The sequence below is a fragment of the Azolla caroliniana genome, unplaced genomic scaffold, assembly GCF_043228905.1.
Source record: "Azolla caroliniana isolate FFs.n. ecotype wild unplaced genomic scaffold, voAzoCaro1.0.p SCAF_974, whole genome shotgun sequence".
NCBI classification, from domain to species: Eukaryota; Viridiplantae; Streptophyta; class Polypodiopsida; order Salviniales; family Salviniaceae; genus Azolla; species Azolla caroliniana.
In genome coordinates, this window is record NW_028231409.1 from 1 (window position 1) to 13,267 (window position 13,267).

General features: G+C 37.9%; 2 protein-coding genes across 9 annotated transcripts; one reads left to right on the top strand and one right to left on the bottom strand.

Moving 5' to 3' along the window:
• Positions 1-257: 257 nt before the first annotated feature.
• LOC147847465 (uncharacterized) lies at positions 258-7,592 on the bottom strand. Of its 8 annotated transcripts, none has more exons than XM_087339160.1 (7): positions 7,314-7,537; positions 3,734-3,835; positions 3,507-3,618; positions 2,553-2,668; positions 1,451-2,051; positions 1,134-1,291; positions 262-770 (listed from the first exon to the last, which is right to left on the bottom strand). In XM_087339160.1, exons 1-3 carry the CDS (start codon positions 7,520-7,522, stop codon positions 3,552-3,554), a joined length of 378 nt encoding a protein of 125 aa, XP_087195286.1. In that variant the 5' UTR covers positions 7,523-7,537; the 3' UTR covers positions 262-770; positions 1,134-1,291; positions 1,451-2,051; positions 2,553-2,668; positions 3,507-3,551. The 8 variants fall into 8 exon arrangements, with proteins under 8 accessions (XP_087195289.1, XP_087195286.1, XP_087195285.1 ...); XM_087339155.1 differs by having other exon boundaries at positions 265-770; positions 1,861-2,051; positions 7,314-7,515; XM_087339157.1 differs by having other exon boundaries at positions 265-770; positions 1,861-2,051; positions 3,507-3,614; positions 3,730-3,835; positions 7,314-7,515.
• A 2,331-nt stretch (positions 7,593-9,923) lies between these two features.
• LOC147847466 (protein WALLS ARE THIN 1-like) lies at positions 9,924-13,263 on the top strand (the record flags this gene model as incomplete). Its single annotated transcript, XM_087339154.1, has 6 exons — positions 9,924-11,122; positions 11,808-11,870; positions 11,979-12,095; positions 12,549-12,786; positions 12,898-13,056; positions 13,177-13,263. Coding segments are annotated over exons 1-6 (1,014 nt in total), but the record flags the coding sequence as incomplete, so codon positions are not given.
• Positions 13,264-13,267: the final 4 nt, after the last annotated feature.

Genomic DNA, 13,267 nt, shown 5'->3' on the forward strand with positions numbered 1-13,267 from the left:
AAGCTCAAAGATAACCTAATATGACGAATCATATTTTGAGTATGGAACCCAATATGGATATTTGGTCACAATGACAACTTCACAAATGATATAATGATGATGGCATAAGAACAGACCTGAAGATCATCAAGGAAAGACCTTCACAAAAAGAAATTCGAGAACCATCAACATAGATGTAACAAAAACAAAATACTGAGAATCATCAAATTACGATGATAAAAGGGATACAAAGAATCACCGTATTTAGTTATATAAAAATACTGAGAAACACCAAATTATGAAGAAATGCATGAAATTTACTTTACAAAATGCATAGCACATACAAAAATTAGAGGTGGTGGATTGTCCATCCATATCATCATGTAGATATTTGTGTAGGTTTAACATGAACCATTTTGTACTTCTTCCTTAAATGAGAGAAATGCTTTTTCATGTGTACATAGAACTTCATCTTTCCGAACCTTCATTGGGTTTTCATGATCTCCATTAAGGCCACATATCAATGTCTTGATTGTGTATTATGTGCAAATATCTAAAGTTGAACTATATACTTTTCCTCCTTCAAGCACTCAACCCAAGTGCAATCAATGTGCTCAATTTGAATACTTGAGGTGTACGAGTTCCGAGACATCGGAAGACATCTATGTCTCCAGATACAGTTGCATTCCATACTGTTCCATTTTCGTCCGAATTTCTTCTCGATGCATTTGCACGGTAATCACAGATGATGCACCTGATATCGACCAACGACACGAGCTTCAAAATTAACCCTGAAAAATTGACATTGATTGTTAAAAAAACCTATAGATCGCTCATCCCTTAGAAGCATATAGATTGTTCTTCAAAATGCACTACTCTATTGCATGGATTGATACTTGGAAGTATACTGCGCATTACACATGGTATCAGACCCTCTCTTTCATTCCTCCAAGAGCATATAGACTGGAAAAGGATTTGGGTATTGAAAGTGACAAGTTAAAAGTCACTCATGCACTTTTAAATATAAAACTATTTCTTGGTAGTTATACCAATGTCAAGACAAAGACTTCCACACAAAAGGCTCTTGTTTCGACTGGACTATTCAATTATCGAAATAGATAAATAAACCATTTAGTTAAAGACAAGAGACAAACCTTTGCGCAAAAGACGAGATTTTTGCTTATGATTGATACTTATCCTCATCTCGCGAACACATGATCTTTTTACCAATTTCAAAGCCTCCATGTCCTCATCACATCCATCACACCGTATAAAGTCTCCAAGCATCATCGCTCCTCCCTCCGATGTGATTCTAGAAGATAGAGATACATAACCCATTGCAGTTATGAGAATAATTGACAAATTACATTTCTCGTCTGCTGCTATGGGTCAAACTCAACTGAGGCATGGATATTGTGGTTGGAAAAATGAGACCTACATTCTACTACCAAAGTTGAGAGTCCATTAGTACCATTCTCTATCGGTACAACTCAAATGCAGCATGAGCTTTGTTGCTTGGAAAAAATGGTAAGTACATTCGACGATCAAAACTGCGAGTACATTAGTACCACCTATCTGTACAACTTAAATATAGGATTGGTTTTGTACATTCTACAATGAAAAAATGTTAGTTCCTTCCTCTATGGATACATCAAATGTGGCATTAATTTTGTGCTAGGAGAGGAGAATTGATCACCAAAGCTGCAACTTACAATGCAAGAAGCCAAACGATTAAAGTCAATTGGAGAGTGGGAAGGGGCAATTGAACTCCAAGGTTGTAGCTTATACGGGAACCCGAACCACTAGGCCAATCAATAAGAAATGGTAATCCTTCCCATCTCTTCCAAACCAATTTGCAACTTGAGAGGTGTAGAGGTTCACCTGTCCCACAACGGCACAGTGCAAAGGATGCTATGTAGCTGACCATACAAATCTTTTGATATCATCATTCTCTTTCTCGGAATCTTCAGTTTTGCACAACAAGTCTTGCTCTTGCTCGACTCCTTCCTCAAAAACACCTCCAACTGTTGTAAGAGAATACTTGTGACTGCCCAAGAATGGTTTCATTGAGCCTGATGATGAAGAAATGATCCTCAAGGTGAGAACCATTAACAACAACAAAAAATCTTTTTCATAAAGTTCTCACAGAAAACATGTTCAATGATCAAGTATATGAAAAATTTGTCATGATTGTTAATCTGGTCCTTCAGCTTCATAGACGGAATAGCTTTGTGATTCTTCTTCCCCTGGCAGTTGCTTCTCTCCATATAACAGTATATTTGTTGATTCATTGGGTTGAACCCGATCATTTGCCATTGAGCAATATGCATGTATGGATGGATGCATGCATATGCATGGATGTGTGTCTGTGTGTGCATGCATGCATGTATGTATCCATACATACATAGTTGCAGTGTGAAATTTTTGACCAAAAGAAACTCAGCCGTTTCTGTTACCATTGCATAGAATTTTGTGAATTGGTAGCCAAAATTATATCTTCTCTTTATGTAAATGAGCTTGGGTTACAAACAAGAACTGGCTCCAGGTCTGCATAAAAACGAACAAAAAAATACCTGCTATCCACATTTGCAAGAACTACAATGATATCAATAAAAGTTGGTGGCAATTCCAACCCTCTTCCAGAGAGATATGCCTCTAGCAACATAGACCGATTTTTAACTTCCTCAACCTGTCAAATACATAACATTTCCATAAATCACCCAAATTACAAACTACATATATATAGGCATGAGATGATTCAAAACCATCAGAATCCCATATATACTACACCATGTGCCCTCTAAAAAAGATTACATGATTTTATGTTTTATAAATACCTAAAAAACCATACACTAAAATTCTATACGTCATATATGACATGGTACTCTAAAATATTCATAAAAAATTATTCATGATTGCCTAAAATCTATACTCTACAATACCACGCATCATGTACCACATGTCATACCAAAAAAATGAGGTTTTCCATTTACAAATTGTTCAAAATCATATCTTGTATATGATTCTAAGAACTTTCGAGCAATGTATCATTCATCTATTCCATCAAACCTCTGCATTAAAAGCAATCCAATATTGTTTTCGCGCGATTCACAGAGCCCAACATGAATCATATCCATTTTCCGAGAAAGAAGGTTTCTACCATCAACTCGCTTATGCATATAGAGCATAAGATTTTCTCTTAAAATACTGGAAGAGATTGAACTAACATATATGTTCAATCTTGTATATTTATTTAAAAATGGAAGATGAGATTAAAGACTCACACTATCTACATAAAGATTCTAGACCAGATCTCAAGAAGAATGTGGACCATAACTTTATTGTCCAGCTAATTTATTATACAATTAATTTCTTTTTGGTTAGATTGCATATAACATAGTGTCGAACTTTTACCGCCCAAAAAGTCATTTAAAAGCCTCTTTAAAACATTAAACCTCTGCAAAAAACATAGATCGTTGCAACATTTTTGCAAATGCAAGTACAAGAGTATGAAGCAAGAGGCTTACGATGTTTCCATGTCTAACAAATAAACCATTTTCAAATGTTTGACACTAGCTTCCATTAATATCACTCTTTATTGTGCCTCTCCAGTTCTTTACATCAAGTATGCAGAGCTTCCTATTCAGAAACCATTTGTGCAACATGGATAAAGAAGCATTTCAGTTCTCTTTTGCATGAAAAAATTACAGTATTCAGATTCAATTTGAAATATATTTTTACATATACAACTGACCTTTTGGTAAGGATTACGATATCGAAATCTTTCTGCTCTTTGCCTTCACTACTAGGAATTCGCAAAGCACCAAAAACATCAAGTCCAGGATAATGTTGCAATCTGTGGACACAGTCCTATCATCACACATGTTTCATGAAAAAGTTCTGAATACATGTGGATGCATCCTTTACATAAAATCATTCTGATGGAAAATACAACTTTTCTTGAACATCACTTTTACAGAGATTTGAGCAGTAGTAGTATGCATCAGCAGACATGGGAGCTTCATCAACATAAATACATCAGATTAGCTCTGGTGTCTCTACACATTTGGCAAGTGACGTACCGATTTCAAGTTAGTATGCGCAAATGGCATCATAGTTTTGCATTCCCTGGTTTCAGTATGGACATATACTACCTATCTTCTGATACTCCCTGGATGCACCATCTATCATTCACACAGATATTGGCCAAGACATCGGCAAATATCTCATTCACCTAATACCTAGGAGAACATGGATTCAACCATCGCATGATCTAGATACAATGATGGAATTCTATTGAGACCATCTTCTTCACATCAGAGGTGATGGATTTATACTATGCGGCTATGCCCCTAGATATCCATTTGCCTAAAAGATTGAGATGCATCATTAGACAGATCCATATCTCATCAAATCAGTTGGAGAGATAGGGATAGAAGTGTATCTCCTGATTTGTGGATAAATTATCTATGTCATACAAAGCAGAGACTCGAAGAACACTGCATATGCTACTGGAGTCAACTATTAGAGTTTAAGAAGTTTCCACAGCACTTCTTGCATAGTAATACTAGCTGCTGCTTCAACTGCATGATCCCTACCCCACCCCAACATTGAGATTGTCATTCATAATCACTCACTTCATAACATCAATGATGGTATCAATAACAACCTACTAATTGTCAACGACAGCAATAGTAATACCAACCGGCATCCACATTGTCTCTACTCTGACCTCTGGTGATTTTCGAGTAAGGACATATGATGACAATCTCATCCATAATCACAACAATCAGATCTAAAATTTACAGGTTCCATCCAGTGCCAATAAAAACTCCCTCATCAAGGTAGACAACGATGTGTGGTCGCATACATCAACAATGAGGACGACAGGGATGAGACCAATCGTCATCGTCATCGTCATTATGAAAATTACCTCGCAATAGGCTGTATATCTATATTCTACCTATACTAGTATCCTACATCCTTTTTGTGACTGCATAGGCATTATAATTAGTAGTACTACTACAATCCTCCTAAATAATATCGCATATATATTCATGAATTTAATAGACCACTTGTTTATAAATAATAGTCTCTCTTCCCCACTAGCTACTTAATATTATATTATTCTATGAATGTTGTTACTAATATATTATTTTTAATGGAACCAATTCTCCCATGCCATGAACTTCTATGATCAGAGATGTTGGGGCTATTTGTTACAAGAGATCCACAAATTTAGAGAGTTTGTTCCAAGTTGTACATGATTAGTGGGGTATGTACCAAGGTAGATGTCAAGATTTCTTCAAACAGCTGGGTCAATAGACTAGGAATGCAAGCACAAGCATAACCTCATAGGGTGACTTTGCTTGACTGAGCAATTCATTTGGTTTGATCCAGATGCCCAGCATATGCAAAACATTATATAGAAGATGTTGCCATGTGTTAGAGGATATACAGTAAAATTGTCCAAGATCAAGCACAATCTCCCATGCAATTCACTACCATCCATTCATGGCATCATTGTATGAGACCATTCATGGGCTTGCAAGCTCATGTTCTTCTCTCGGTAAAATAGATTCATCTTGCACGTTTTATCCTCTGCATTACTTGCCCCGATAGTCCCTGTATAATTGTTCTTCGATAGTCACATAGTGCAGGTACCTAGTTTAGGTACATTTTAATTTTGCTTTATTCACCAAACATTCTACAAGATTTACATGACTCTAACCTCTGGTCTCATAGGTCAGTTTGGTGTTAACATTTCATTTGTCTATTCATTAACAGCCAAAACATACTTAGCTTCTCATGGGCATACCCGCCTACCCAGACAGTATATATACTTGTTCACTCCTACCCTAGGCTAGGAAATGGCCCTTTAATGTGTACAGTGTGGGCAGAGAAGTCAACCTTCTGACCATTAATTATGAGGGAATCTAGAGAGGATGCCAGAGAATGGGATCCAGATTGCCTGTGGGCTTATGAGATTCAGTCCTTTTGGTGGTTACAATACCCATTCTTTCATTATGTGCCCTGCTTACTCTTGGCAGGTCATATATAAGCTGTAATTATTACCATTCTATCCTACTGAGCCAGCCATTACATTTCCCAGAAGTTCGTGAAAGAAGAATTTTTTCTACGATGAATCATTCTGACCCCATATCCCCATATTCTTGCAGTCATTGTGGAGGGCTATTAGATCCTAAGCATAAGGATGGTCAGGTCAGGTTTTTCTCCCATATTGATCAGTTCTAATCCATAGTTGTTTGCAAGATGTGCTTGATGAATTCATTGTATGGGAGTTGGTTGATCATGTTGGAGAAGGGAAGTTCTTGTGGTATTTATTTCCCTGACCAAGGAACCATGCTTCCCATCTTCCTTAGTCAGTCGAACAGATGGGGGAGAGTTCATATTCCCAGTCTGCCATGAGAGGATTGTTCTTCATTAAAAAACATGTAAATGCAGACTTCGGCTTTCCAATTTAAACGGTTGTAGCATGTGATATACTTTGTCTCCTCCCCCAGTTGTTTCACCTACTTATTCATGGCTTGAATTCCTCTGTAAAGTGCTTGCAATGGCAATGCAAGTGAGCTTGAGTGCATTGTGCTCTTTTCCAAGAAAGTCAGTCAACATAATCACACCCTATATCTTTACATTTCAGGAATCTGGTCTAGTATTTTGCTAGTTCATCCTCTGCTCCTCCAGGGTTGCCCCTTCAGTTGTTGGAAGCAGTTAACTCCATGGCATACCCTATAGATCTCGAATCAGGTCCCCATTTTCCCTTGCCTTTTTCCTTTTGGAGATATACAACCACGTCTCATGCTGAACTTGTCTCTATGAGCCAAGATATGAAAATAGATCTCAAGAAGGGTCAAGTAGCAGAGGAAAAGTGTGCCTCCACTGCAAGAGAAAACCTAGATAAATACATGTAAAATTTGCCACAGAAAGACAAGCCAGAAATGCACCTTGGATGGAAGAAGATAGAGAGCAAAAGGAGGTATCCAAGGATAAATAGGAAGTGATGCATGTAAATTTTGAGAGAAGAACCCAAAAGGAGAACTCTATAATTATTCCCCATTAATTAGCCTTGATCTTGCTTACTTTTGTAATCAATCAGACTCAATTCTAGCTTTAATCTTCTTAAATACACAATGATTAACCTTGATCTTTCTTATGATCCTAACCAGTCTCAGATATGTCCTTACTTAATCGTCACAGACTTTTCTCATAAGCTAATTTTGTTATTTGACGTGAATCTCTTGAATTAGGAAACAGAGTAAAAAAAAAAAGCACTGAAAAGAGGAACAAATTGAAAGAAATAAGAATTAACTTACTTATCCAACATGTGAATTTTGGCCATGAGATCTTCATAATGTCGTGGATCATCATCATCATGGCGTGATATTCCTACTTCAGATGAGGGATTGATGAAACAGTTGGAGAAGAAATCACATCTAAGAAGAGCGTAAGCAGAAGAGGCAGCAGCAAGACCAAGCAGAGAAGCCATATAGCTATGATTCCACACTCTTGTTGATTCCCCCATAGATCAAAACAGATTTTCAGAAAGCTGCACATATATATATCATATATGTATATGGACTCACAGAGAAAGAGAGAGAGAGCCCTACAGATATGTCCTTCTGTCTCTCTTTCTTTTTTCTTGTAAACCTCTCTCTCTCTCTCTCTCTCTCTCTCTCTCTCTCTCTCTTGTTCCTCTGTTTTTTCATACATTTTGATTTGGGCATATTCAAGATTCCTTTCACACTTGAAACAGAGGAGGAGGAGACCAGAGAAACACATAAGAGAAGAGAATGTGTTTTTCCTTGCCTTTGGTAGAGGTTGTGTTCCGTTACGTACACACGCACACGCACGCATGCGCATCCTGCCTTCCCCCAATCCAGGTCCTTCAATCGTCAATCCGATCAGAGCAAGGAAGAGAACAAGAGAGATTCAATCCCGAATGTGTCCTATGAACTCAATCATCATGCTTGGTGTGACTTGCTTGTAACTTTGTGCATTGATGATGATGATGATGGTTGCTGATTGATTATTGATGGTTGATGATTGATGATTGATGACTTGTTGCATGAGGATTAGGGAGACTCAGGTCGATCTGAGTGCTTCGATCGGGTTGACACCGATCAGAGTGCTTCAATATGATCCTCCTCCTGAGTCATGATCTAGGCATTGGACAGTTTTTCAAGTGCTTTGTGGTTTTATTGAGTCCTTTAGTATCATCAAATCATATTTAGAAAGAAAACCTAAACAATTCACCACCTCGTTCAAGATGTACCCATGTGTGCGAGCACGCACATGTGAATCCATTTTCACTCATTGTTGTGTTTTTGTTTGATGCATGTTCATGGGACAAAGACCTACTTGACAATTGACACTCTTTGAAAAATCTTGAAATATATATTTTTAGGAAATGAACATGTATTTGATTGATTATAGTCCACTAGTTAGTTTAAGTGATCATTCGGAGGAATGGTTCCAAGTTAAACACAACCTCATCCTCGCGAAATTTTCAAGAACTTAGAGTATATTACTGCAGATCCGTCATTTTGCTAGTATAACAATTTGCATGTTGTTTTTATTCCTGCCAAAAGCCAAGAGCAAATAATAATTGTGACAACCTAAAGTTACAAAAGTTGCAATTCATCAAGAAAAAACGTGATTTGCTTTGAGCAATCCAACACCAAGTACAAAACTAGAACTAAGGTTGTTACGCGATGTCAAGCATCGGATTGTATCCCTAGGGACAAGACTGTTTCCACTTCTTTGGCTCAAAAAGTCAAAGGCCAAGCCATGCCTTGTCAAACATGGCATATGCACAAGATCATTTGCGTACTAGATGGCATACACAGAAGAGGTGATAACTATAAAAAATAAATGGAAATGGTATCGAAATATTGTCGAACGAAAGACAAATTTCAATGCACACAAATGCTTGCTTCATTTATTTATTTTCATTCAAAAGGTTTAGTAAAAGTTAAACAAGATTGGGGGCCGAGCGCAACAAGATTCGAATCCTATCAAATTGAGCGAGGCTGCAAAGGATAAGCACTCTCGGGATTAAACTCAAGGAAACCAGGTGATGCCCGCATGTGAAAGGTTAAGCTATGGGGGGGCTATCTATTGATTGAGTTGACTGATTGACCGGTCGTGGTTAGAACCTTAGTTTGCTGGACTTTTGCAAAAACAGAAACACTCGGCTTAGCCTCATCGTTGGTTCGGATTGGAAGCTTTGATACACAATGGTCAAACCCTAAACCCTAAACAATAAACCCACATTGAATCAAACACACTCACACCACCGCACCACCACCACCAACAACAACAGTTCATGTGATGATGATAATTGATACCCAATGATTGATGGTCATGAGCTCGAATCTGATGATGGTCACGAGCTCGAATCCGGCCTAGTGCGGCAGACCAAGCACATGACATGCCATTGTCTTGATGGTCATGAGCTTCGAATTCTAGTGATGGTCACGAGCTCAAATCCGGCCTGGTGTGGATCAATCACATCACAAAAGCAATCACATGCCACTGTCTTGATGGTCATGAGCTTGAATCCGATGATGGGGTCACAGGCTCGAATCCGGCCTGGCGCGGACCAAGCACATCACAAAAAGGCATCACATGCCATTGTCTAATGATGGTCACGAGCTCGAGTCTGATGGTGGTCATGAGCTCTAATCCGGCTTGGCGCAGGAGGCAGAGACCAAGCACATCCATCACATGCTATCACATCACATTGACTTGTAAGTCATTTTGTTTTCTGAATTATTCCTTTTTAGAGAGAGGCCTTACATGCATACATTACATACATACATACATACATACATACTCTCAGGAACTAATAATAGTCTGAAGATGACGACTGCCCATAGCTTTGAGCTTACGCTCTATAGCAATGGCAGAGACAGAGAGAGCGAAGAAGAAGAAGAAGAAGAAGAAGAAGAAGAAGAAGGACCCGTATAAAAGGATATCAGAGAGAGACCCAATTTCGGTAAGTGACCCTAAAACCCTAATCAAGACGTAGACTAGAAGAAGAAGAAGAAGAAACCCTAAAAGAAGGATATCAAAGATAGACCCAAATAAGGTAAAGGGCTCTAAAATTCCAATAAAGTACATTACATTCTGGTAGAACCCTAATCAAAGCTGTTATACTATTGTAAAACCTTAACCAACAGTATTGTATTCTACTAAAACCCTGATCAACAGTATTATTTTCTTGTATAACTCTAAGCAAGAGTATCATATTCTGGGGGGACCCTGATTAAGCGTATTATATTCTGGTAAACCCCTATCGAGGATATTATTTTCTTGTCAAAACCCTAATCAAAGTAAATATTCTAGTAAGACCTCAATCCCAATGCTCTAAAGTTATTTCAGATATCCAAATTTATAGTGGGTACAAAACCCTAGTGAGAGAATGCAGAAACCCTAGGTTCATCTCAGAGAATTATATTTTAGTAAGTGTGCATTTTTTATGAGTCCTAACTCTACCAAATTTTAGGGAATCCGTAATTCATCAAAGGTTTTAGATTTGATTGAAATCCGAAATTTATCAAAGGGTAGGGATTCTAAACTAAACTCTAATTATTTAATTTTTCTAAACCCTAAATTTAACATCGAACCAAAGTTTTGTAAGTGGGCCTTAAATCAGTTCTTCATAGCTTTGAGATTTTGGACTCGATTGATTGATTCATTCCATTGAAAGCCTACTTTGCTCCGAACTCATTGATCTTCAAATTGCAATCTTAAGAAACTCTTATATTTTGATGGACGCCAAAAACAACTCTACCAATGAAAAAACCTTTGATTTCCATGGCCAACATATGACAAAAGACCTTAACTCCATCCATAGTCGCTCTGAAATGAGCATGAGAAGAGTGACTTCCCCAATGCTGAAACCCCTTCTCAGTTATATCTCGACGGAGTCCCGGGTTCTTTTCTTGTATGGTAGGGTTCATGCGGCGTCCGCTTTGGTTCAGATTCTCTATGCAGTTTTTGGGATCTTGGCACGTGCTGCCCTCTCGAATGGCTCTGCAAGTAGTCGAGCTATCTTCCTCGTGTACCGGAATGTCATCGCGGCTGTCTTTGTCGCACCTTTGGCCTTCATCCTAGAAAGGTGAGGGTTCTACCTGATTTCTGATGATTATGCATGATGTCAGTTAGTAATGTATGGTTTGCTTGGCTAAAAGAACCAGACATTAGTAATTTAGGGCTTTTATGGGGCTGCCTTGGTCATGCCTCATTCATTCATTCATTCATTCTTTCTTTCTTGAAAAGCAACTTCTATGTAAGTCCTTTAATAGTTTAAGTGGTTGGATTTTTTTATTTTTGAGGGGTAATGGTTTTAGAGGTTTAGGATTTAAAATTCTAGGTTTCTAGGGTTTCAGTAATGTTTTCTTTATTGTGTCACCATCATTCTCGAAGGTGTAAGGTCCTCATCAGAAGACCTTGTGTTAATTTCACATAATGTGCTGGGAATGTATGATTAACTGCATAAACATAGAACGGCTTCAGGTTTAGGATTGTATATAAGGGTTTTGGTGGTTAAGGTCTTATAAGAGTTTTTAGTGGTGGTTTTAACAAAAAATTACAGAATTCATGGAATTGGGGATATGTATTTGCTTGATGTACGTAAGTTTCTCCTACTAATGTAAAGCTATAATGGCAGGATCTATGAGATCAGAGTATGTTTCAGCTTCATCTATTCAATGTTTTACTGATGTTGTAAGATCTAAGTACAGAACACTGAATTCTGAATAAAAAATGATCTAAGATTCTTCTTTATCATTTTTCCTTGCCAGGAACGCCCGTCCTACGTTGACCTTTACTAAACTCTCGCAGTTTTTTGTTACCGGCTTAATTGGGTAACTCCTCCAGCCTAACTAGCTTCTTTTGTGAACATTTTGTACACAATTGGACCTTGTATGAAGATTTGATTGTATTCGTTGCTGTGTGGAATTTCTTCTTTTCAGAATCTGCAGCAACCAGATGCTTTTTGTTACAGGACTAACCTATACCTCGGCAACATTCACGGCTACCATGCAAAACCTGACGCCTGCATTGACATTTGCATTAGCTTCATTACTCAGGTGCATATTGATAATGTCAAAAATGCTCTGTAATTGATACAAGAAAATATGTGTTAAAAAAGTCTACACAAAACTTGATGGGAGTGCAAAATCGATGTGATATGGCTTCCTCGAACTTTGACTAAGATAATCATGAATGAAGATAGAAGCGAACAATAGAGTTGCCGTACTATTTCAATATAACCTCTTAAAATAGTGAAGATTTTAAGCAATCGCTGTTGAAATTTGACCTTTTGATCGCTAAAGCAACTTAATACCACCATGAACCCTGTGTTTGCTGTTTTTTGGGTAAAAATTTGTGTGTTTAGGATAGAGACAAAATGCTTGCATGTAGATTCATTCTTCAAGCTTGTTTTTATCTTTACATGGGTTTGAACTGTTTCTTGGAAAGAGGCCTTCATATTGTCAGTAAAAAGCATTGTTTTCTTGACCTTTTTACCTTTGTGTCTTTAGGATAGAGAAAATAAGGCTTAAAACAAGAGAAGGGAAAGCAAAGGTATTGGGGATGATCATAGCTGTTAGTGGAGCTATGGTGATCGGATTATACAAAGATCCGTCACTACTCACAGTTGGAGGATCGTTTGTTCAAAGGTTAGTAATGTTGGGGTCTTCTTCGAATGCATCATCGAAATGGGGGGTTCTCTGTCTTCTTGGAAATTGTTTAACATGGGCCATATGGTTCATCATACAGGTATAGTACTTGAAGAAAAGCTCGGTTTGTGTAATGTCATGGAACTATGGCCAAATTCATCAAAAAGATCTAATGTTTTTTCTTTTTCCTTGTGACTTCCACCCTCGATAGAAGCCAGTTCTGAAAGATTATCCCGCACAACTATCGGTGACAGCATTTACGTATGTATTTGGAAGTATCCAGCTTGCATCGATAGCAATATGTGTGGAAAGAACACCTAGCGTATGGGCTTCAACGTTTTTTTCGGACTTCTCGGCCATTTTATACGGGGTTTGTTTTTTTTTTCTTTTGCTTTGGAGTTTTCATATGGCTTTTCCATATTTCGTTAACGTAAACAAACATTAATGTTGGAGTAGCGATGATGATGAATTGATGATGTTGTGCATGTAGGGGCTATTCGCATCTAGCGTGGCTATGACTCTCCAAGCATGGTGTGCTTATGAAGGGGGACCAATACTCGTTGCGGCATATCAACCTCTCC